Source organism: Papio anubis, chromosome 18 (assembly GCF_008728515.1).
Source record: "Papio anubis isolate 15944 chromosome 18, Panubis1.0, whole genome shotgun sequence".
NCBI lineage: Eukaryota > Metazoa > Chordata > Mammalia > Primates > Cercopithecidae > Papio > Papio anubis.
In genome coordinates this window covers 51,889,660-51,914,563 of record NC_044993.1, presented here as the reverse complement: position 1 = coordinate 51,914,563, position 24,904 = coordinate 51,889,660, and the positions used below count along the sequence as shown (strand labels likewise).

Here is a 24,904-nt window from a genome sequence, read left to right as displayed (position 1 = left end):
AAATCTCATTTCTCAGATCATTGAATCTGAATTTCTAAGATGAACAGAATCATCATTCAGATTCTTTGGGGAGGCATTTGGCCATTCTACCGTGTCATGCATCTCTGCTTTTGCAGAGGAGGAAGGAAAGACTTTTGTTTAGTAATTTCTCCATATTGGGGTCCTGCTGTGAAAAAGTTTAGCTGTTCTTAGCAAGCGCTGGACCAGAACAGCCCCAGCAATTGTTTAAGTGATTGTCAGACATGCATCTGATTGAAGTGAGAGGGATATTGCCAGAGAAATATCTTAATCTCTTGTAACTTCTTTAAGCTTGTTAGAGCTGGGTCTTTCTTTCCCCAGGACTCTTCTCAGGGGAGCTCCCAGAGTGCACTCAGGAGCTGATGATTGACGTCACCAAGAGCTACTACCAGAAGTTTTTGCCGCTGACACAAGTCTAGCATCTCTGCCTCATGTCTTGAATCTGCTTGAGCTCTAAGATGAACCTGAGGACAAAGTGAGCCAGTCAGCACCTAGAAAAAACTCTCTTGTGTTTGACATCTACCACCCTCCTCCTTTTAAAAAATTTCTTTAGAATTTCTCAATCCTCAAGGCTCTAACCTCTTAAGAATTTACTAACAGACAGACTATCTGGAGGAGTTGTCTTCAAATGCTGTGCTTACACCTTATCTGTGAACAGTCACTTTGTACCATTATCTGTGGAACACAGAATCATCTGTTCCCAACGCTCCAGCCCCTTGGTCCTGTGGATGGCTGGATCCTGCCTGAAACGGACCTGGAGAGCAGCAGCACCCTTCCAGTGTGGAGGCTGTGTAGCTGGTGTGCTGCTCATGGCCATACACTACCCATGCTGAGAGCCTCTCACACAGGTAATGCCCAGCTTTTCTGCTGCTAACACATTTGGCCAGTTGTTGGCAATTGTTCATAATCCTGGGAAAGGTGTTTGTGACTTTTCAGAGCCCAGATTCCTGTTGGCTCTTAAAACTTGAGGGTAGGGGTGATTAGTGTTTCTCTCTTTCCTAGGACCTTAGCTGTCCTAGGGTAGTTAGTAAAAGACTTTTTAGCATTTTGACCTGGGGCCTTTGGCTTTCACTAAAAGTGGGGACCTCAGCATCCCAGATTGTAATTTTGCCAAGTGTTAGATTTGAGTCTCTCATGTGAATGCATTAGTCAGGCAGTTACTCCGTGCCTCAAGGTACTTACCTTATTTCATTGAAGACACCGCATTTGTGAACTCTTGCTCCCTGGCCTAGAACCATTCAACCTACCCTGTATTTGCCATAAACTCCACAATTCACACCAAAATGTCTGTACTCAGAGTCCATTCGCATATATACATGAAGGGCTCGTAAAATCAGATTGTGGGCACAGAGCCCCAGGAGTAAATGAAGTTGCTAGGGCTGTTCTTACCATCTCCTTCTGACCAGATAGCACAATCTTTCCTGGTTCTGCCCTGACCTCTTAGCTTAGAAAGAAGATTTAGAAGTTAGAGGCTAAGCAGGTTGTCTTTGCTTAATGCTCTGATCCATAAGTGAATAGGGCAGAACAGTTCAGTCTTGAAGGTTAGAATTTAGCAAGAGCTATCCTGACCTAATATCCAATTGTGGGGGTTGCAAAACAGAATAGCTGTATGTAATCATTGCCACTAGTTCCATCTAGAATTCCTTTCTAGTTTGTCATTTTTTAAATGTTTATACATTAAAACCACCAAAATAAATAGCTTCTCCATGCATTTAGGGCCATGACAGCTGACAGCTCCAGACCTGCATCCTCCCAGCTTGGGGGCCCTGAATGAAAGGTTTCTTCCCTTCCAGTTCTAATTTGGAAATTCCCAAAGTTCTCAATAGTTTGTTGTGAGTTCCATGTCCTCTTGGGTCAGTCACTATGGCCATGCGTGTTTGGCCACATGATTAATCCAGTCTGGGTCATGACCTTTTCTTCATCCAAAACAAAATGGTGGGAAGACGAAAACAATAGCTACTACAAACAATAGGAGTTTATAATTATGTGCTGATGTATTCGAAGATGTGTTGACAGTAGTGAGTGTGTATCCTAGGAAAGGCGAGCTGGACTCTGTCTCCATGGTGGCTCTCACCCCAGGGACCTAGGAACAGCCTGTCACCACATAATTACTTTTATAACCCTAGAGAAGAAAATCTCCTTATCCTCAGAATACTTCCAGAACAGCCAGATGGGAAGGACCTTGGTTGGGACTCTTTCCAGTTCACTTGGGGCAGAAAGAATTTATGGCTCATATAGCTGAAAAGGATGGGCTAGATTGGGCTTCAGGCTGCATCCCAGGACTCCAAACTGGGATCTGTCTCTTTGGCTCTCAGCTCTGCTTTCATTTGAGTTGGCTTTATTCTCGGGCTTCACAGTGTGGCCGGCCCCACAGCACCAGTTTTTGATAAAAAGAGCTCCCCTTTGCTGACAGAACTGCTGGATTTGGTTCTCATTGGTCCAGATGAGGAAGGTATCCAGCCTCAAGTCATCATTGTAGCCAGGAAGATGGAATACACCAAATGGACAGGCCTGGCATGTACCCACAGAGACTGAGAGTTGGTGCTGGTGGTTGTGGCAGATGATATTACCTGAAGAAGGGACGAATGGGTGCTGGTCAGGAAAAAGCATCAGCTGTCCAGTTCAGGCCTCTCCTCTTTCCCTGGTGTCTTCATTTTCCTCCCTCTCCCTGCTGTCCCTTAACCCTCTGCCCAGTCTCTCATTACTCCTGGTCTTGGGAGGTACCTTCTGAGGATACTCCACTGGGGGTACCTGAGCCTGGATTAGAGGGCAGGGGGAGAATACTGCCTAGCCAAAGTGGGTGTTCAATAAAGAACCATTTGGAGATGGTCTTCTGTCTGGAACTGCTTCCTTTTTATTTTATTTTTTTCCTCCAGATGAGCTGACTGGGCCATGGAACTGCTTCCTTATGATGCCCATAGCACCTTACCGAGGGGCCCTTATCAATAGAGTTTTAGTTATGTACCTGTGTTCTTGTCTGAACCCCCATTAGCTGTGAGCTCCGGAGGAGTCAGGCCTGAGTCTGTGGGTCATCTGGCACATCCTTAATAGAATGATTGCCTGGATGCGACCACCCTCACCCCCCACCCTCACATACCCCACCAGCATGCCTCAGACCTTATTCCAGCTCCAGATAAGTCTCAGATTGCAGGACCCCTGGTGCAGGGAACAAAGGTGAATGATTGTCCTGTGAGCCTCCTGTTGACTGATTCTGTTTTACATGGCTGCACAGAACCCTTGTGGTTGTTTGGGGTTGGTGGTGGCTTCTGTATTAGTCACTTCTGCATGAACCAGTTCACTCAGGATCTGAGGCCACAGTTCCTTTCTTAGTCACTCACCCATCTGGCAGACTTGAAATTAATCAGACAAACATTATTCCTAGTTAACATATCCTTGGAAGTTTCTCAGCTATAAGGAAGAGGTCTTGGTGGCTAGGGGACCTTTCTCCGTATCCTGTTCTATCCAGTGAGAGCCTAGAGGGTGCTGCCCAGCCACATTCTGGCTAGCCTCAGCTATTCTCCTGAAAAAAATTGGCATCTGACAACCTGGATGGTGACTATAGGTAGTCAAATCCAGCTGACTCCTGGGGTCTTCTATGGAGCTGCAAGGCCCCTGAAATGATACTGGCAGTGTTGGGACAGCATGTCCAAAGACCTATTTTTTTCAGAACCGGTCTCAGCAAAATGTCTTGCCAGCTTCTACAGTTCCCCTAAGTACATGATAACTGAAACCCTTCTAGAGCCCCCCAGCAATGGGCTTGTGCTTTTAGTAGAATATGTGCTTGCTGGCATTTAGGGGTAAGAAGGTAGGCCCCTCACCATTTCCTGTACAGAGAAAAGAGACACCATCACTCATTTATTCATTTAACAAATGCTCTCCAAGCCACTACTAGGTGCCAAGCACTGCCTAGGTCCTGGGGATACAGTGGAGACTGAGATGGAGCCAGTTCTTGCCCATAGGGATCTCACAGCTTAGTGAGGGAGAAAGCCAAAGAATCAAAATACAGAGAGGGTCTGAGGGGCCCATTTTGAGAGCCATCATAGTGGTGAGGAGCATGAGTGCTAGAGTTGGGCTGATCAAATCCCAGCCTGCCATTGGCTAGCCTTGTGACTTTGAGCAAGTTATCTTACTTCGTGGAACCTCAGGTTTCTCTTCCGTAAAACGGGGAAGTTGGATAGGGTTATTATAAGGATTGAAATGCATTTATACTTGTAAAGCATAAGTACTGACTCAAGGTCAGCACTCAGTAAATGGTAGTTATACCTACTTTTATTGGGAAGTGATAAACCTTGAGCAAAACCCCTTAGAGTATAAGGCATAATATTCTTACATATTTTTAAAATTTAAAAGTAAAAACATCTTGATCTTTATAATCAGTCCACCACAAAGAAGAGATGGAGAAATCACCCTTCCTTATTTTGTTATCTATGGGGTGCAAACATTTAATCCTCCCAACTGTCAAAAAAGTAGGGATTTTCACAGCCTGTTTTACAGCAGAGGAAACTGCTATTCAGAGAGGTTAAGTAAATTTGCCCAGTGTTATACATCTAATAAATGGCTGAGCTGGAATCAAGGCCAGTTCTTATTTGGCTGCAAAATCCATGTTTTATGCAGCTCCTCCAGTATCTTGGCCTCCAAGGTAGCTGGCTCTGAACACTACCTTTGCAGCCCAGTCAGCCAACCCTTTGCTCTCCTGAAGCTTTTGCTGGCGGGCCAGCCCCACCTGCTTTCCTTGTGCACTCTGACTTGGACCCTGAAGTGAGAAGAGTTGGCACAGGACATCTTACTTCCCTGAAAGCAGTACCTGGACTTTTCTGTATCTTCACAACCACTGGGCATTGGGCAAATGGGTCATGCAGATGAAAATCATCCAAGAAAAGAGACACGGGAGTGAAATTCACACCCACTCTGGCTTTCAGACCGTGGGTCTGAACATTAGCCCATGGTGTTTCTTGGCTGTACTGACCTGTGCCATTTCAGCTGCATTCTTCTCAGTTGGTGTTGTCTGCTGGCTGCTCTTTCTGATTTCCCACAGGAGCAGTAAGAGCCTGAGGAAGAGTAGGGTCAGAGGAGTCTGGGAGAATGAGGAAATATGAGAGCCCCAGGAACTGAAAAGGCCTGTGAGAGACTCTGAGCTTCCTGGGAACAGGTACAGGTTCTTTTTATTTCAATAATAACAGAAACAAGTGTCAAAACCATGTGCCTGTACTATTTGGAGTGCTGTCCTTGCAGAATGTACTTACAAGAACCTTAGGAAATAGGCACATCATCTCCGGGATAGAATCCTAGGAAATGGGCACTATAATGGGCACTTTATCCCCATTTTATAAACATGGAAATTGAGGCACAGAGAGATTAAATACTTTCCCAAGGTCATACAGCTAGTGAGAGAGGAGCTGGCATTTGAACCCGGAGATTTCAGTCTGTGAGTTTAACCAATAGATCATACTGTGTTTTGGTAAGGAGGGAGGAAGCAAGCAAGTGAACAAATGAGTCTGGGGTTTAGGACTTGCCAGATAAACAAGGCCCAAGAGGCAGTGTGCAGGTGGATGTTCTTGGGAGTCAGCAGAGCTGGGTTGGAATTCAGGCTTTGCCGTCTGCTGGCCATAAAGCTTGGGTGAATAACCCAAGGTAAATGAGATCGTCTCTAAAACTTTTAGCCCTGTGCGTGGCGCATAGTAAATGCTCAATAAGGGTTCGCTGTTAGTATTATTGTTACTGGTAACATACAAATAGATTGTATTAATGGGCCATAATTGCAACTGTATAAAACAAATTCCATGTTGACAAGGATTAGAAGGGAATATGAGAATGTAGAAACAGCTATGAAAAGACATAAGAGAATTAGGAGCATTTTCTTTAATACATCCTCATTTTTTTTTTTTTTAAACTTTCTTGTATTTGTTCATTTTTTAAGTCTTACCATGTTGCCCAGACTAGTCTTGAACTCCTGGGCTCAAGCGATCTTGGCCTCCCAAAGTGCTGGGATTACAGTCATAAGCCACTGTGCCTGGCCATTTTTTAGTAAACATTTCTAATGGAACAAGTAAAACATACATGCAGTGGGTGCTTAGCAGGCCTTGAGTGTATGAATGAAAAATATTTAAACTTGTTTTTACTGGTTGATTTCATTGCTTAAAAAACATACCTTAGCTGGACACAGTGGCATGCGCCTGTCGTCCCAGCTACTCATCTCTTAAAAACAAAGTTTTATGCTTGTTAATTTCATAAATGTTAGAGGAATCACCCCAATCAAATAAAGCTTCTCAAAAATAAAATACGAAAGGTGTTAGTGGGATTCAGCTTTCTAGTTTTTTGCCCCTAGTGGATGGGTTGGAATTTAAATTCTTCGGATATTGGAACCAGAACAGGCCTGTAACTGATGATTTTTGCTGTGATTCATGCCTGTTGGAGCCTCTGGAAAGAAGGAGACAACATGTAAAGAGAAGCAATCTGTTTGGAAAATGAAAATACAGTTAAATTGCTAATGAGCCCTTGTCAAAATCAAATGTCTACCCTTAGAGGCTGATAATTGTCTAGTCTGATATGCATTGTTTTTTTTGAGTGGGTTAATTGGATTCTAAGACCAACAAGATAAAAAGGCAGCCTTGCATGTCACTTGAACCACAGCTGTCTGGCCACGCAGCATGCCTTCACTGCTGCTGAAGAAAAGCAGCTGGCTTGTTCAGAATCTCAAATTCCCAGATCCTAATTGCCTGGCCCTGACTCTAAGCTGAAACCTGCTACTGTGTGCCATGAGCCTCAACACGGGCTATGCTGAACTGAAAGCAGACACAGGCTCAATGACCAGGACTTAGACGTTGGGGCCGTTGGAGATTAAGGACCCCCTCCGTGGAGTGCTAAACTTTGAAAACATCCTGGAACCTGGCTGAAAAGAGCTTATTCTTTAATGGAATCCATCTAAGATCAAGTTGCTGATAGGCTGTTTGTCTCTAATACAGAGGCTAATTGCATTCCTAACTTCTAATATTTGCCAAAAGCTGCAAGATGGGGAAGAGCACATCACAAGGACTGTGACCCTTCCTCCTGCTTTTGACAGACCAGACTCGAACCTTCTCTGGGGCTTCTCTCACTGCTGTTGACTTGTTGCATTCAGCTTTTGGGATTAGTTGCAGCTTGCAACAGTGGACTGACAGCCTGACTCTACTTCCCTCACTTTTCTCCCAGCACACACAGCTTAGTAAGGTAGGTGGATTATTGAAATGTAGCTGTTCCCAGAAAGGTATTAGGCTTTTTTTAGGCTGCTCATTGAATAATCAGGACAAAAGGGGTGGAAGATTATGTAAACACATTTTGAAATTTAAAAAAATTCAGAGTTTCATCCTTTATTCATTTGCTAAGGATACCATAACAAAGTACCACAAACCGAGTGGCTTACACAATAGAAACTTATTTTCCCGCAGTTCTGGAGGCTGAAAGTCCAGGACAAGGTGTCGACAGGTTTGGATTCTTCTGAGGACTCTGCTTGGCTTGCAGATGGCTGCCTTCTTAGTGTGTTCTCCTATGGTCCCTCTGTCTATGTGTCTGTGTCCTAATAGTCTCTTTTAATAAAGATACCAGTCAGGTTGGATTAGGGCCCATCCTAACAATCCCATTTTAACTTAGTTACTTCTTCAGGGCCTATCTCCAAATATACTTACATTTTGAGGTACAGGTGATTAGGGCTTCAGCATGAATTTTTGTGGGGACACAGTTCAACCCTCCACACATCATTACCAATTCCTGAATGTGTCTTTCTGGTTAGGTTGCACAAAAACATTTATCTACTTGAACTCTAGGATGATGATTAAAAAAAAAAGTTGGCCAGGCACAGTGATGGACACATATGATCCCAGCACTTCAGGAGGCCGAGGTGGGCAGATTGCTTGAGCTCAGGAGTTCAAGACCAGTCTGGGCAACATGGCGAAACCCTATGTCTACAAAAAATGCAAAAATTAGCTGGGCATGATGGCATGTGCCTGTAGTGCCAGCTACTTAGGAGGCTGAGGGTAGGAGGATGGCTTGAGCCCAGGAGGCGGAGATTTGCAGTGAGCCAAAATCGTGCCACTGCACTCCAGCCTGGGCAACAGAGCCAGACCCTATCTCAAAAAAAAAATAAAATAAACAAAAAAGTTTATCTACAAAAATGCTTTTGTGCCTCTTACATACAAACCCTCCAGAGGAAAGGCCTGGCTGAGAGAGAGAGAGATGGTTGAAAAAATGCAATGTTATGATTGCTGAACAGGGCACGACTGTTTTTGTAACATTAGAGAAAATAATTAAAGCCTGGCACCTGGGGAGACTTGATCCCTAGAAGCCTCCTCTTGCTGAAGGAAAATTCCCAGTGCTTGCTTCCTTTCCATGTGCTGTGAGTGCTTTGAGTTCAGACTGACAACAGAGTGGGTCCAGCTCCCATGCTTTCCGTGAAGATCTCCCACAAATGTCATCCATGCTCATGAGATGGATCAACTTGTATCCTGAACAAGCAAAACTGTTTGGGACTCACTGCCTTCAGGCAGTCACTTGGAAGCCAAGAACTCCAGGAACTTTTCAGATGGAACTGGAAACACTAGGGCAGGAGACCTCCCCTGGTGGGAGGTCTGTTCACCTGTATGACTTGACTAATGGATGTCCTGCTTGAGGTGCCCTAATATTGCAAATTCTTTGTTTCCAGGGGTACCACCTGTGCCCCTGGGACTATGCTTCTGTACATGACCATGACTCTCATGATATCCCCTCAGCCCTGGAAAGCATTTGCATTAGCTTCCACTTACTGACCAGAGTTGTACTGTACCTGAATTGATGCCTCAGGTCAGGTTAAAAAAAAAAAAAAAAAAAAGAGTTTCAGACAGCAGTTAAGGGCCGGGCACAGTGGTTCATGCCTGTAATCCCAGCACTTGGGGAATCTGAGGCAGGCAGATCACCTGAGGTCAGGAGTTTGAGACCAGCCTGACCAACATGGTGAAACCCCGTCTCTAGTAAAAATACAAAAATAAAAAAATTAGCTGGGTGTGGTGGTGTGCACCTGTAGTCCCAGCTACTTGGGAGGCTGAAGCAGGAGAATCGCTTTAACCCAGGAGGTGGAGGTTACAGTAAGCCAGGATCACGCCATTGCACTCCAACCTGGGTGACAGCAAGATTCCATCTAAAAAAAAAGGAATTAAGGAGGAAGCCACCTGGATTTCTAAGATAGACTTTATGGTTAATGGAATTTATTTTAGCTGGTTAAATCCAGGACCCTACCAGGAGGAACTGAGGTCCATACTTCAGATTGGTCTCACCCTTTTGCATGGGGTCCTACTGATAATAATTTTGCTGTAAAGAATCCTCAATAAGGAGATGGACTGTGTGAAAAGAGATGAGAAAGCAGGCCTGTTTGCAAGGCTGGCCCTTGGCTGGCATCTGAAAGCTTGGATTTCAGGAGGGTTCTCATTAATCCCTAAATGATAAGAGTGGTTCACTGTGCCTAAACTGTTTGTACAATGTGGATTATGCCCGACATCTGCCTTCCTTCTGCGAGTCTTGGATTTTCGTATGTGTTAGGCAGAGGATGAGGTGACCAGCTCCCAATCAGAGCCCTGAACACTGAGTCTGTAATGAGCTTCCCTTGTACACAACAGTGTGTATGGGTTGTCACAGCTGATTGCTGGAGGAATTGTGTCCTGTGTGACTCTGCTGGGAGAGGACCGTGGGAGGCTTGCACCTGGTTTCCCTGAACTTTGCCCATGCACTTTTTTCCTTTGCTGATTTTGCTTCCTAGACTTTTGCTGTAGTAAATCATAGCCATAAGTATGATTACAGGCTGAGTCTGTGAATCTCCTAGTACATCATCAGACTAGGAGGTGGTGGTGGCACCCCTGGCACAGGGCACAAGGGAGACTTGTGGGGTGTTTGTCATGTTCTCTTTCTCAATCTGGGTGTGGTTTACAGATGTGTTCAGTTTGTGAAAATTCACTGAGCTCTGTGTACAATTATGATATGTACTTTTTTTTCTGTAAGTATATTAAATTCCAATAAAAAGAATTATTCACACCATAGGGGTACTAAATAACTTAATTTTTCAAAGTCTTCCTTTTATTCAGCCAACATTTTAGTAAGTACCCTTTTTTTGTTTTACCAAGCACTGCTCTGGGAGCTTGGGACATGGGGTGGAAAGGACAGCATCATTGCCTTCATTGCCCTTCCCTTTAGCTGCAAGGCAGGTGAAGGATGCTTATAGTATGGTTGATTTTTGCTGGGCTCTATGAAGGATCAGAGGGTGCTAAGGAGGCACAGAGAAAGAGCTTCTAACTTAGGTATTTTGCTGTTCCAGGGTTGCCACTCAAGTACCTATAGAACAAAGGGGTGTAAATGGAAACTGTGGCAAACTGAAAGCATGTAGGCACAGAGTTAAGTAGCTAGAGCTGATTTTTTTCAGGAAAGGCCACAAATCCAAATTTTTATGACCTCCTCTTTTAAATGCTGTAAATGTTTTACAATGGCCAGGCATGGCTGCTTATGCCTGTAAATGTTTTACAATGGCCGGGCATGGCTGCTTTCAAGACCCGCCTGGCCAACATGGTGAAACCTCTTCTCTACTAAAATTACAAAAATTAGCCGAGCATGGTGGTGCACGCTTGTAATTCCAGCTACTTGAGAGGCTGAGGCGGGAGGACTGCTTGAACCCGGGAAGCAGAGGTTGCAGTGAGCCGATATCTGTGCCACTGCACTCCAGCCTGGGCGTCAGAGCAAGACTCCGTCACACACACACACACACAAAAGTGGGAGGCCAAACAAAACCCTGCAAGACACATTTGGCTATGACCTGCCAGTTTGCTAGGCATTCTTCCAACCTTCCGTCCCTCTGACCAAGAAACTGAGTGTCCACTATTTTAGGCCCTGGGAAATTCAGTAGCGAGCAGGCCAGACAGCTTCCTTGCATCATGGAGGACTCTGGTACTGTGCTTCTCCAACTTCAGGATGTGTAGGAATCACCTGAGCAGTCTTGTTGAGAGGCGGACACTGACTCGGGAGGTCTGGGGTAGGGCCTGAATGTTTGCCTTTGCGGTTCTAACAAGCTCTCAGGTGATGGCGATGCTGCTGTTCCATGGCCCCTTCTTTAAGCAGCGTTGCTTTGTAATCCGGAGGAGCTCAGAAGCGGCAGTTATTTGAAGGAGCAGACTAGCCATGAAGGTATGTTTGGCAAGCACACTTTTACTTAGATTTTAGTTCAATTCGGGTGGCTTGGCTGAGAGCTGACGGCATCGGGAGGCGGATGCTAAGGCTTTCTTAAACGACCTGCTGGCATGCCAGTTCCCTACTCTTAGATTGCTTATATTCTAGGTGGGGTGGAGGTGGAGGAAGATTTAAGGAAAAGCTTCCTGGAGGAGGCGCAAGCGAGCTGCAGGAGCTTTCCCGGACGCCCGAGAAAGGGAGAAACCCCGAAGGAATTCCTCCCCTCTCGGGGCTGGGTCTCCGCATCCACGCCGGATTTGGTTTCCCAGGCTATCCCACGTGTTCGGGCGTCCCTGTCAATCAAGTTTTTCCCCGGCTGGGTCCGGGTTTAAAGGCAGCTGCTGCGCAGGGCGCTCCCATGGTGCCGCGCGGCGGGCGGGTTTGGATTTTAAATCCCCGCGGCCAATCAGTGGCGCGCAGGCTTTTGTAACGTTCCCAGCGCCGCGTTTGAATTCGGGGAGGAGCGGAGCGGTGCGGAGCGTCTGCTCGGATCCAGGTCAGCAGAGCAGCTCCAGGAGCATGAGTGCGGCGGTGACTGCAGGGAAGCTGGCACGGGCACCGGCCGACCCTGGGAAAGCCGGGGTCCCCGGAGTTGCAGCTCCTGGAGCTCCGGCGGCGGCTCCACCGGCGAAAGAGATCCCGGAGGTCCTAGTGGACCCACGCAGCCGGCGGCGCTATGTGCGGGGCCGCTTTTTGGGCAAGGGTGGCTTTGCCAAGTGCTTCGAGATCTCGGACGCGGACACCAAGGAGGTGTTCGCGGGCAAGATTGTGCCTAAGTCTCTGCTGCTCAAGCCGCACCAGAGGGAGAAGATGTCCATGGAAATATCCATTCACCGCAGCCTCGCCCACCAGCACGTCGTAGGATTCCACGGCTTTTTCGAGGACAACGACTTCGTGTTCGTGGTGTTGGAGCTCTGCCGCCGGAGGGTGAGTGTCGCTGCTGGGGAACTGGAACTGCCTGCGGGGCAGTTGGAGCGCCCAGACCTGGAGCTGCTGGAAAGAGTGCCCAGGAAGGGAGTACCTGGGACTTGGAGCTGCTAGAGAAGGGTGCTGGGAGCCTCCCTCTTAGGTATGGAAAGTGTCTTTGGTAAGGGCTTCTTGGCTCTTGGAGCTGCTAGAGGACGGGGTTCCAGTGAAGTGGAGTCTGAGTCATGTTGCTGATAGGGAGGTCAGCTTCTGGACGCGAGGTACTTGGGGGGAGGGGTGCTGGTAATGGACGCTAGGGCCCTGGAGTGGCCAGGGAGGAGTCCCAGGTTAGTGATGCCGGGCACTGGGAGCTTCCGGAGTGTAGCTGGGTCAGTGAGGGGGTAGTTGGAGCTAGACTTCGGGCCTTCCGAGGGAGATAAGAGTCAGGAAAGGGATCTGCTGCTGGGGACTTCCGGAGTGGGGCTGAGAGAGGACCCCCAGGTAAGGGAGAAAGTTAGTAGGAGAAGGGGTGCTGTGAATGGTTGTGGACAGTGTTAAGGCAGGGTCCAGATGCCAGTTGTCCTGGAGAAGGAATGGGGTGGGGGCATAGGGAAGGAGAGAAACCCACCAAGACCCCTCTTTCATCCTTTGGGAGTCCAGAGTCCAGTCCTGTGCTTCCTTTGCCTGGTAACCCTCTCCCTTCCCCACCGGCCTCAATACCACCTCCCCATCCCTCCTGCCCTCTCCTTCCCATCCACAGTCTCTCCTGGAGCTGCACAAGAGGAGGAAAGCCCTGACTGAGCCTGAGGCCCGATACTACCTAAGGCAAATTGTGCTTGGCTGTCAGTACCTGCACCGAAACCGAGTTATTCACCGAGACCTCAAGCTGGGCAACCTTTTCCTGAATGAAGATCTGGAGGTGAAAATAGGTGAGTTGCTGAGCCTGCAGGGGTGCTTGACATCACTCCAAGAGGCTGGAATTTGGAGGAGGCTGGGAGAAAGGAAGGAGACCAGGAGGAAGGAAGAGGATGGTGGGAAGTTTGGGCTGTTGATTGCCTCTAGAATTCTCTCTTTAGTCCAGAAATTTCAAACAAAGAACCCACAAGTCAGTATCTTGCCTACAGATGCATTATTTTTTTGTGCCCCAATACAGCATTTTTTTTTTTACAAAGAATTTGAATTTGTTTTTATTTTTTAAATTGGAAGGTTTGACATAAAAATTTTGATTTAGAGCTCCTTTTAAACAGTCATGAAAGCTCCAGTAATACGAGGACAGCATTTTCTTAGGGCAGTCCTTTGCTGGGCTGGAAAGCAGCTGTCCCCTTCAGACTTGTTTGCCACAGTCTCTACTCCTCCCTATTACTTCTTCACAGACTTGCCAAGTCTTGGAGGTTAACTTGCTTGATCCTTGAAGGCACTGGAGTTTTGCTATCCCTGCCAGTTCCCGTTTCGAAGCATAGCCCCTTTCTAAGGGGAGGGGTGAGAAGGGTCACTGGAGGCACCTCCCTGATGTCAGCATGGCGGGAAGATTCCTGGGCAAGCCTTGCTGCGTACAAGGAGCAGAAGCTTGTGGGATCAAATGGCCCTGGTTCTTGATGGTCAAACCTTAACTAGCCTTCTGCATTGACAGATGGCAGAGGCTGGCATCTAAGTACCCGCTCTTCCTCCCTCTGTCCCAGGGGATTTTGGACTGGCAACCAAAGTCGAATATGACGGGGAGAGGAAGAAGACCCTGTGCGGGACTCCTAATTACATAGCTCCCGAGGTGCTGAGCAAGAAAGGGCACAGTTTCGAGGTGGATGTGTGGTCTATTGGGTGTATCATGTAAGTTGGGAGTTACCTCTGGACCTACCTGGTCTCAGCAGGGGCAACTTTGGGACATCCTACCTGGCTGACCTTTTCTGTGGACCTTTAGGCCTGCTTTACAGCAAACCTACTGCAGGGGACAGGTTACCCCCAAACAAAGCCTAACTGCCATATCTTTCCCTGTCACTGGTGTATCCTGTTGGATTTCTGCAGCCTAGGACATGGGGGAGGAGGAGGGGGAGGAGAAGGAGGAGGAGAAGTCGTCTCCACAACCTTACTCTAGTCCTTTGCTAGAGTGGTCCACAGGGCAGCATCACCATCATTTGGGAACCTGTATGCGGAATCTCAGGACCCAGATTACTGACTGGGTCAGAATCTGGATTTTTTAACAAGGTCCCTTGGTAGTTCCCATGCACAATAAGGTCTTAAACATTGATGAACATTAGCATGGTGGGGGAAATTAGGCCAGGAGTTACAGATGGAAGGATGACGTGCCAATGGTCTGTCTGGATTGAGACCATCAGCAGCGGTTGGTGGCAGGCAGAGGCTTGGGCCTTTTCAGGTATTACCTTTCTTGTTTGGGGCCTAGGTACTGGAGAGTTAGAAATGAGTTGTAGCAGTGACTTTCATACATCTTCGCAGTGGGGTTTTTTCAAATGAAAACTTGAAGACTTAAGTACAGAATTGCTAAAGGTAGAGCTGCTTCTGTAAGTGCAGGTAGCCCTTTGACCTGTTTTGCATGACAGGCAGCCTCTGAGGCCCTTGCACAGAGTCCTAGATCACCACAGGCCACAACTAAAAAATCACTGGCCCCTAAGAATCCTAGTCTCACCACGTGTATTCTGCTAAGGGCTCATTCTAGCCAATATCATGGCTCCTGGGGCTGCTCAGTGGACTTGGGGGTTGTCTTCAGGGGCCCCAGAGTTACAGTGAGTGTCCAGAGGATGCCTGGTCTTTGTTCTGACCCTGAGATGATTTCTCTTATGTCTGGGTTGTGGCTGGGAGGCTGGTGCCAAATCCTACCTTGTGCTTACAGGTATACCTTGTTAGTGGGCAAACCACCTTTTGAGACTTCTTGCCTAAAAGAGACCTACCTCCGGATCAAGAAGAATGAATACAGTATTCCCAAGGTGACTAATGATGCTTTAACTTTACATTTATTTTGTTTTCCCCAAAAGCTGTTTATGGAGCCCAGCAATATCCTAAGACCAGAAATAGGTCTATCCCATCTCTAGGATAGCCACAGAGCTTGCGAGGGCCTGTGTCTGAAATTACATACAGAACTTGACATGTATGTGCACATAAACATTTTTTCTAGGGGGAGAGAGTTGGCAGATTCTCAAGAGATTGAGTAGCCCAAAAGTTGCGTAAAAAGCAAAAAACAAAGGAGGTAGGAAGGAGTAGGAGGCTAAAGTGCTTAAGCTTTGGAAATGGATTATCTTAATTCAAATGGCTTCTGCCACTTAGCCAGATCACATTGGGCAAATGGCCTGCATCTTCTTTTTTTCTTTTTTTTTTTTTTTTGAGGTGGAGTTTTACTCTTGTTCCCCAGTGCAGTGGCATGATCTCGACTCTCGACTCACTGCAGCCTCCACCTCCCAGGTTCAAGTGATTCTCCTGCCTCAACCTCCCAAGTAACTGGGATTACAGGTACCCACCACCTCGCCTGGTTTTTTTTTTTTTTTTTTTTGTATTTTTAGTAGAGATGGGGTTTCACCACGTTGGCCAGGATGGTCTCGAACTCCTGACCTCAGGTGATCCACCCGCCTCAGCCTCCCAGAGTGCTGGGATTACAGGCATGAGCCACCATGCCCAGCCTGGCCTGCATCTTCTGAACCATAGTTCTCGTCTATAAAGTGGAGTTCCTGCCTTGGAGCACCTCACAGAGTGCCTTGCATGTAGTAAGTGCTCACAGAATTATGAATCACTGAATCCCAGGGCTTCCTAATGGCATAGTGGTGTGCAATTTCCTTTTTTTTTTTTTTTTTTTTTTGAGACAGAGTCTCACTGTATCGCCCAAGCTGGAATGCAGTGATGCGATCTCGGCTCACTGCAAGTTCCCCCTCCTGGGTTCACACCATTCTCCCGCCTCAGCCTCCTGAGTAGCTGGGACTACAGGTGCCCGCCACCACACCCGGCTACTTTTTTTGTATTTTTAGTAGAAAGAGAGTTTCACTGTGTTAGCCAGGATGGTCTCAATCTCCTGACCTCGTGATCTGCCCACCTCAGCCTCCCTAAGTGCTAGGATTACAGGCGTGAGCCACTGCACCTGGCCATGGTGTGTATTTTCACAACCACCAACAGAAATGCATTTAAAGGAATAGCTGGTTCCTGCAGAAGCCTAGCACACAGCCAGTTTGAAGTGTAGTGTCCCTGTGTGAAGCCAAGAGGCCTGTCACCATAAGGACGGACATAGTAAATCCATCACAAAGTGTCAGTTCACTGTCAGAGACAGCATGGAATCAAGCCAACTAGACAAGGCCTTCACCCTCTCTGTGCCTCACTTTCCTCCTCTGCAAAAAAGGGATGGTAATAGAGCCCCACCCCTTAGATGTATTAGTGAGGGCTAAGTGAACCAAGTACAGGAGTGCTTAGAATGCTTTCCTGGCACATAGTAAGTGCTAGGAAAGTGAGTTGGTGCTAGGCCACAGTCCATTGACCCTTCTGTCAAAGGTGCTCAGTAAAGCCGACAGTGGAGAAGTTGGCATTGAACCAAGTTGTGAACCACTAACCTGGGGTGTATTTGAGACTGGGGACTGCGTGTGGTCTATTGGCCTGCAGCCCCTTTGAGGCCGTACTGTACTCCGGGTCCCCTTCACATTCTGCTTATGGCTGTCCCTCTCTCTGCCCTAGCACATCAACCCCGTGGCCGCCTCCCTCATCCAGAAGATGCTTCAGACAGATCCCACTGCCCGCCCAACCATTAATGAGCTGCTTAACGACGAGTTCTTTACTTCTGGCTATATCCCTGCCCGTCTCCCCATCACCTGCCTGACCATTCCACCGAGGTTTTCAATTGCTCCCAGCAGCCTGGACCCCAGCAACCGGAAGCCCCTCACAGTCCTCAATAAAGGTACAACAAGGGTCTGGGTAAGAGAGCAGACTCCCCAGAGAAAGCCCAGGTTGTAGGGGTGTGTGTGGCTTAGTCCCTGGCCCCAAGAGCTCAGGTTTGGTTTAGGACAGACTTCTGTCCTTAAATTCGTGATTCCCATGCCCATCTGCTTAAATTCGTGATTCCCATGCCCATCTGCTCCTCGGCCTTGCCGGGAAAGACTGACCTTACCATGGCTGGATAAACCTGCTATGCTCAAGAAGAAGAAAATGGACTGAATACCAAACCTAAAAAATTCTTTCCAATCACTTTAATTAATTAATTTAATTTTTTGGAGACAGGGTCTCTCCTCTGTTTTCCAGGTTGGAGTGTAGAGGCACAATCACAGCTCACTGCAGCTTTCAACTCTAGGGTTCAATCAATCCTCCCATCTCCGCCTCCCAAGTAGTTGGGACTGTCAGGCATGAGCCACCATGCCTGGCTAATTTTTTTTTGTTTTTGTAGAGACTGTTTTGCCATGTTGCCTAGGCTGGTCTTGGAACTCCTGGGCTCAAGTGATCCTCCCACCTCCACCTCCCAAAGTGTTGGGATTACAGGCATGAGCTGCTACGCCTGGCCTTCTAACACTTTTTCATGATTCATTGAAAAACATAAAAATTTCCTTTTTTTTTTTTTTTTTTTTGAGACAGGTCTGGCTGTCTCCTAGGCTGGAGTGGAGTGGTGTAATCTTGGCTCACTGCAACTTCTGCCTCCCAGGCTCAAGTCATCCTCTCATCTCAGCTGAGACTACAGGCGTGTGCTGCCATGCCTGGCTAATTTTTTGTATTTTTTGTAGAGACAGATTCTCACTTTGTTGTCCAGGCTGTTCTCAAACTCCTAAGCTCAAGCAATCTGCCTGCCTTGGCCTTCCAAAGTACTGGGTTTACAAGTGTGAGCCACTGCACCCAGCCAGCATGAAAATTTTCAAGTACACATATAGAGCATAATGTAATGGATTCCCTCATACTTACCAGATTCAATAATTAGTTATCAGGATTTTGTCAAGTTTGCTTCATTCATTTATTTTTGTTTCTTTGAAGTATTTTTTAAAGTTAACCCCAGGCACTTTGCCATTTTTATACCTATATAAACTTCAGAATACTTCTCTTAAAAAAGATGGACATTTTCTTAAAAACCAAAAAACCATATGCCATTGCTTAGGTTGTCATTGCTTCTAGGTCTCTTCAGAGAACAGAATTAGGAACTGCATTTGTGGCAGTGGGGGAAGACTGACATTGAGTCTGTGTTGGTATTTCCAAATCACACATTTTTAAACATTTTTTTATATTATTGTAAGCTTATGAAAAACGTAGCAGAGACCAAAAAGATACTCCCATTCTCCCCTTTTGCCCAGATTCACCAGTTAACACTTTTTTTCGCATTTATCAATTGCCCTCTTTTTTCTGAACATTCAAAAGTTGTATACGTCCTACACTTTACCCTTAATGCTTCAGTGTATGCTTCCTACAAACAGATTCTTTTACATAACAATAATACCTGGCACAATTCCCAAGTTCAGGAAATTTAACATTGATACATACTGTCTTACAGTGATTTTCTTTTCCTCCACTGGGGAGTTACTGCTTTTCTTTTGGTAATTAAGTGTCTGATTCAGACACAATATTAATCTGTTTTTACTTGTTTGGTTTATACTCATATTTCTTTTCTCTTAAACTGAAAATCTTGTTCCCTTACATTAATATGCTTAAAATTTTCAACATATATGAGTTCCTGTTATTAAATGATATTTTATTTTCTTGCATTTCTAATTGTCTTTAAAGTATATTTCACTAAGGATACATAGTTTTAAAAAGTCACTTGAAATACTTTTTTGCTCTGTGGATATATCACCAATTTGATGTACAACTTCAGTTCATTTTTCAGTTTTCAATTTTTAGGCATTGGTTTTTCTTAAACTTCATTTTGGAATAATTTTAGGCTTATACAGAAAAGTTGCAACAACAAAAAACTCCCCAGAGTTTCCACATACCTTGCAGCTACTACAGTGGAATTTTTTTTGAGACAGGTCTCAGGACTTGCTGTCACCCAGGCTGGAATGCAGTGGCTCAATCATAGCTCACTGCAGCCTCAACATCCTGGGCTCAAACAGTCCCCGTGCCTCACCCTCCAGAGTAGCTAGGACTACAGGCATGTGCCACTATACCCAGCTAATTAAAAATTTTTTTCTTTGGGAAGCCGAGGTGGACGGGCTGCCTGAGTTCAGGAGTTTGAGATCAGCCTGGGCAACATGGCAAAACCCCATCTCTACTAAGTACAAAAAATTAGCCAGGCATGGTGGTGTGCACCTGTAATCTCAGCTACTCAGGAGACTGAGGCACAAGAATCACTTGAACCCGGGAGGTGGAGGTTGCAGTAAGCTGAGATCTCACCTCTGCACTCCAGCCTGGGCAACAGAGCAAGACTCTGTCTCAAAAAAAAAAAAAAAAAAAAATTTTTTTTGTAGAGACAAGATCTCACTATGTTGACCAGGTTTATCTCAAACTCCTGCCCTCAAGTGATCCTCCTCTGCCTCCCAAAGTGTTAGGATTACAAGCGTGAGCCACTGTGTCCTGCCTACAGTGATGTTCTAATGGCAATTTTTCTTTTCCTTACTTTTTCTACATTTAATAATTGGAATTCTTCTGTAAGGAAGAGCTGTTCCTTCTCTCCCATTGATTTATTTATTTGGTTATGTCTGAAATAGACTCATGGATATTTTATTCTTTGGGCTATATTTTAAAGGATTACTTATTTCTCTGTTTTCATTTATTTTTTTTAATTTGAGACAGGGTCTTGCTCTGTTTCCCAGGCTGGAGCACAGTGGCACAGTTGTACCTCACTGTAGCTTTGACCTCCTGGGCTCAAGTGATCCTCCACCCTCAGCCTCCCAAGTAATTGGGACTTTAGGCACGTGCCACCATGTCTGACCAATTTTTAAATTTTTTGTAGAGATGAGGTCTTGCCCTGTTGCGCACACTGGTCTCGAACTCTTGAGCTCAAGTGATCCTCCTGCCTCAGCCTCCTACTTTTTTTCTTTCAGTTTTAATTTTTCATATAGCATTTTAAAAACTTAAGGAAATTTTCAATAACCCAAAGGTGGAGAGAACTGTATGATGAGTCCCATGTTTCATCTATTTTTACTACTTATCAACATTTGGACAGACTTTATTTATTCCAGCCTCTGCCTTTTTTGTTACTGGAGTTTAAAAAAAATTATTATTTACTATTTATTATTATTTATTATTTATTTGAGACAGTCTTGCTTTGTTGCCCAGGCTGGAGTGCAGTGGCAAGATCATGACTTACAGCAGCCTCCACCTCCTGTGTTCAAGTGACTCTCCCACCTCAGCTTCCCAAGTAGCTGGGACAGCATGTCCAGCTAGTTTCTGTATTTTTAGTAGAGACAGGGTTTTGCCATGTTGCTCAGGCTGGTCTCAAACTCCTGAGCTCAGTCTACCTGCCTTGGCCTCTCATAGTGTTGGGATTACAGGTGTGAGCCACTAGGCCTGGCCTTGCTGGAGTGTTTAAAGCAAATCCCTAATATCTTATTATTTCATACCTAAGTCCCTATCATGGCATTGTTTTTTAATTGAAAACTTAAACATTTTATATTATGCAAGGAGAATTACCACATGTTGGTGGGGGAATAAATAAATAAGGAAAAAGACAACAAAAATAATCTGTGTTTCTACTGCCCAGATATAATCAGCATTAAAATTTCATGTATCTTTTCAAGCTTTTTTTGGTTATAAATAAGCATATAAAGCAAATTTTGGGGTGGAAAAAAATTTCTTGTGTTTTTATTTAAATGCCGACTGAATCCATTCTGTGGATGAACTGAAGTACTCAGCCCTTCCATCTGCCTGGATGCTGAAGATGCTTGTAATTCTTTGCTCAAAGCTGGGCAGCTCTGAGCTGCTGTTGCCTTCAAGCTGTTTGCCTGAGTGGCAGGTCGTATCCTGCAGGGCCACATCGTTGGGTCAGAGGCCAGAGCATCTGAAGATCTGTTGCCTCATAGTGAGCACTTGTGCCTGTCACCTCAGCATGGCAGCTGCTGCTCTAATAACCAGGCACTGACTCAGTTTCCCCAAAGCAATGGTAGCTAAGAGAATTTTTCTTTCGGAAGAGTTTCAGCTGTGGCAGGGGAGTCCTATGCCCTTCCCAACGCCCCTGTTTTTGTCACCTTTCTAGGCTTGGAGAACCCCCTGCCTGAGCGTACCCGGGAAAAGGAAGAACCAGTGGGTCGAGAGACAGGTGAGGTGGTCGACTGCCACCTCAGTGACATGCTGCAGCAGCTGCACAGTGTCAATGCCTCCAAGCCCTCGGAGCGTGGGCTGGTCAGGCAAGGTGGGTACTGCGGGGCCCTGGGCGGGGCAGGATTGCTTGGGGCATCTGGAGAAGGCAGGAGGAGCCTTGGCCAACAAAGCACTGGTGACTTGTCCAGGCCCTGTCTCCATAGGACCATTGGTTTCCCCATTTCCTGATATCCGAGGCCCTGCTTGCTGTGGCTCCTGCCTTCTTTTCTGATCCGTCTCTTACTCTAGCACCTCGATGTGCCACCTTCACACGCTGTTTCTTTTGCTCAGTAAGTTCCTGTTGTTTCTTCAAGACCCTTGAAATAACAGACCCAGACGTACTGCAGCCTCAGGGCTTTTTCCCTGGCCCTGGCATGAAAGCACTTCTTCCAGACACCACATGGCTCACACTGTGGCCTCCTTCAAGTGTCTGCTCCGGTGTCACCTCCGTGAGCATCTCCCTGGCCCCTCTGCTGGTGCTTCTCATCCCCTTACCCACTGCATAGTTTTCCATAACACTTCTCACCCAACATAGTCCAACACGTCCTTCTTCTTTGATTGGATTTAAAGTAAGGTGTTTATTGCATGCACTGAATATAACATTTTAATGTGTTTGCAGCCGGCTTCTGTCTTCACAGTTTCCTAATTACTCCAAACTGGAAAACTAGATGTCTCTGACTCTTACCATGATAGAAGTCACTGATATTTTGCCCATACTTAATGTGATTAGTCTTTGCCCCTGCAACCACAGTGTAAGCTCTGTGGAGGCTGGGGTTTTGTCTGTTGCTCACTGTACCTGCAACAGTGCCTGGCACGGTAGGCCTTCAGTAAATGGGTCAGTGGAATGAAGGAGTGAGTGGAACTTGGTGCGCTGTGCTGAAACTTTCTGTGTAGAGATGTCTATGCTGCTGCTTGTCTGAGCCTGTTGGCAGCAGAGGCCCTGCTTTGCTCTTCTCTGGGGCCCTAGGCCTCTCAACTGAGCCCAGGTGGTGTGCCCAGCAGGCTTCCTTGTTCCCTGGTGTGGGCCACATGTGTGGACCAGATAAGAAGAGGCTGGTCCTGACCAATTGTCTGTCTGTTTCTGTCTTAGAGGAGGCTGAGGATCCTGCCTGCATCCCCATCTTCTGGGTCAGCAAGTGGGTGGACTATTCGGACAAGTACGGCCTTGGTAGGTTTCTTCCAGAACCAGGTGGGTGACTCAGGCACAGCCAGGTGACCTTTTCAGTTGTTACAGGCTCTGGCCTTTTTGAGCTCCCAGGTACTCTTAGTGCCCTCCTTTCTCCATCCCAGGCCTCCCAATTCCAGCTCCCAGTGCTCCCCGACTCCCCAGCCTTTTTCCCCCACTGCCCAGAGACAGGGTCCTACTCTGTCGCCCAGGCTGGAGTGCAGTGGCACAGTCATGACTCACTACAGCCTCAAACTTCCAGGCTTATGCCTGGCTGCAGGCTCAGCCTCCTAAGTAGCTGGGACTACAGGCATGCACCATCACGCTCAGCTAATTTTTAAAATAGTTTGTAGAGATGAGGTCTCATTACATTGCCCAGACTGGTCTCAAACTCCTAGGCTCAAACAATCCTCCCCCCTCAGCCTCCCAAAGTGCTGGAATCACAGGCATGTGCCACCGCACCCAGCCCCACTCCCCACTTTCTATTCCCCCTTTCTGAGACCTCTCTCCACTGATCCCTAGGGTATCAGCTCTGTGATAACAGCGTGGGGGTGCTCTTCAATGACTCAACACGCCTCATCCTCTACAACGATGGTGACAGCCTGCAGTACATAGAGCGTGACGGCACCGAGTCCTACCTCACCGTGAGTTCCCATCCCAACTCCTTGATGAAGAAGGTAAGTGCCGTCCGGCCCATGGGGCGTGCTACTGCGGGAGTGGGACCTGTGCTGGAGGGCGAGACTCTAATTCTGGAACCCCTCACTTACTTTTCATCCAGATCACCCTCCTTAAATATTTCCGCAATTACATGAGTGAGCATTTGCTGAAGGCAGGTGCCAACATCACGCCGCGTGAAGGTGATGAGCTCGCCCGGCTGCCCTACCTGCGAACCTGGTTCCGCACCCGCAGTGCCATCATCCTGCACCTCAGCAATGGCAGCGTGCAGATCAACTTCTTCCAGGTGAGCTGGATGTCACCAGGGGCAGGAGAGAGCTGGGGTAGGCTCCACGTGCTTGGCAGTGGCCCATGTGAGTTGAGTATGGAGTGAATGGCTCAGGTACCTATAACCTGTTGTGTCTTCCCTCTACTCCCTAACATACACTGGCCTCTGGGATCAGCAATCCCTGCCCCTCTTCTCTTGCAGGATCACACCAAGCTCATCTTGTGCCCACTGATGGCAGCCGTGACCTACATCGATGAGAAGCGGGACTTCCGCACGTACCGCCTGAGTCTCCTGGAGGAGTACGGCTGCTGCAAGGAGCTGGCCAGCCGGCTCCGCTATGCCCGCACTATGGTGGACAAGCTGCTGAGCTCACGCTCGGCCAGCAACCGCCTCAAGGCCTCCTAATAGCCGCCCTCCCCTCCGGACTGGTGCCCTCCTCACTCCCACCAGCATCTGGGGCCCATACTGGTTGGCTCCTGCGGTGCCATGTCTGCAGTGTGCCCCCCAGCCCCGGTGGCTGGGCAGAGCTGCATCATCCTTGCAGGTGGGGGTTGCTGTGTAAGTTATTTTTGTACATGTTCGGGTGTGGGTTCTACAGCCTCGTCCCCTCCCCCTCAACCCCACCATATGAATTGTACAGAATATTTCTATTGAGTTCGGAACTGTCCTTTCCTTGGCTTTATACACATTAAACAGATGTGAATCTTCTTTTTCTTGTATTTCCTGAGGGGTGCCAGGGCCTGGGATCCAGGGAACATCTCTGCTTCAGGCTGCCCAGCCTCTGCCAGTCTTGGGGGTAGGGGGTGACAGTGTCTGTGGACCAGACTGGAGTGCAGTGGCATGATCCTGGCTCTCTGCAGCCTGGAACTCCTGGGCTCAAGCGATTCTCCCACCTTAGCCTCCCAAGCAGCTGGGACTACAGGCGTGCGCCACCGTGCCTGGCTAATTTTTCAAATGTTTTGTAGAGGTGGGGTCTTGCCATGTTGGCCAGGCTGGTCTGGAATTCCTGAGCTCAAGTGATCCTCTCACTTCAGCCTCCCAAAATGCTGGTATTATAGGCGTGAGCCACTGTACCCAGCCTGGCAGTCTTTTCTGATTCTGATTCTGAGGCCAGCCACAGGCTCAGCTCTTCAGCTAGCCAGCATGGAGACCATTTGTGTGGCCTCTGGCCCACCTCACCTCCCTGCAGCCCCAGGGCACGACCCCCTGGCCTCTGAGACTGGTGGGTAGTAGGACAGGAAGAGGCTCTCAGAGGCACAACTCCTCATGACTCGGTGCGTGTGGAGGAGCAGCTGTGGGAAGCGGTTTGTGAAGTACTGGACGAAGCCGTCAGGGACTTGGCCAAGTGCCTGTCGCACCTCAACTGGGAGCTCCCTGTAGTGGTGCTTCTGGGGGTAGGTAGAGCAAGAGAACCCTGGCTCAGCTGCAGCCATGCCTCCCCAAGACCCAGGCCCACCCAGGCCCCA

General features: G+C 47.3%; 3 protein-coding genes across 9 annotated transcripts in view; 2 read left to right on the top strand and 1 right to left on the bottom strand.

The window, feature by feature from the left end:
* DCTN5 (dynactin subunit 5) overlaps window positions 1-2,847 on the top strand; it is a 29,050-nt gene extending 26,203 nt beyond the window's left edge. For both annotated transcript variants that reach the window (XM_031658395.1, XM_009196160.4), the window contains one exon: window positions 340-2,847. In XM_031658395.1, coding sequence (XP_031514255.1) covers window positions 340-437 — 98 coding nt within the window. In that variant the 3' untranslated portion in view covers window positions 438-2,847. The remainder of the gene's footprint in view (window positions 1-339) is intronic.
* PLK1 (polo like kinase 1) lies at window positions 754-24,146 on the top strand. Of its 2 annotated transcripts, none has more exons than XM_021931827.2 (12): window positions 754-866; window positions 5,054-5,167; window positions 11,076-12,159; window positions 12,899-13,067; window positions 13,818-13,962; window positions 14,981-15,074; window positions 16,798-17,017; window positions 21,227-21,382; window positions 22,421-22,498; window positions 23,018-23,172; window positions 23,274-23,456; window positions 23,640-24,146. In XM_021931827.2, exons 3-12 carry the CDS (start codon window positions 11,752-11,754, stop codon window positions 23,841-23,843), a joined length of 1,812 nt encoding a protein of 603 aa, XP_021787519.1. In that variant the 5' UTR covers window positions 754-866; window positions 5,054-5,167; window positions 11,076-11,751; the 3' UTR covers window positions 23,844-24,146. The 2 variants fall into 2 exon arrangements, with proteins under 2 accessions (XP_021787519.1, XP_009194429.1); XM_009196165.4 differs by lacking the exon at window positions 754-866 and having other exon boundaries at window positions 2,979-5,167; window positions 11,076-11,190; window positions 11,341-12,159.
* ERN2 (endoplasmic reticulum to nucleus signaling 2) overlaps window positions 24,083-24,904 on the bottom strand; it is a 39,158-nt gene continuing 38,336 nt past the window's right edge. For 3 of the 5 annotated variants that reach the window (XM_009196163.3, XM_021931826.2, XM_031658394.1), the window contains one exon: window positions 24,083-24,826. In XM_009196163.3, coding sequence (XP_009194427.3) covers window positions 24,614-24,826 — 213 coding nt within the window. In that variant the 3' untranslated portion in view covers window positions 24,083-24,613. The remainder of the gene's footprint in view (window positions 24,827-24,904) is intronic. The other 2 variants (XM_003916679.5, XM_031658393.1) reach the window with 1 other exon arrangement.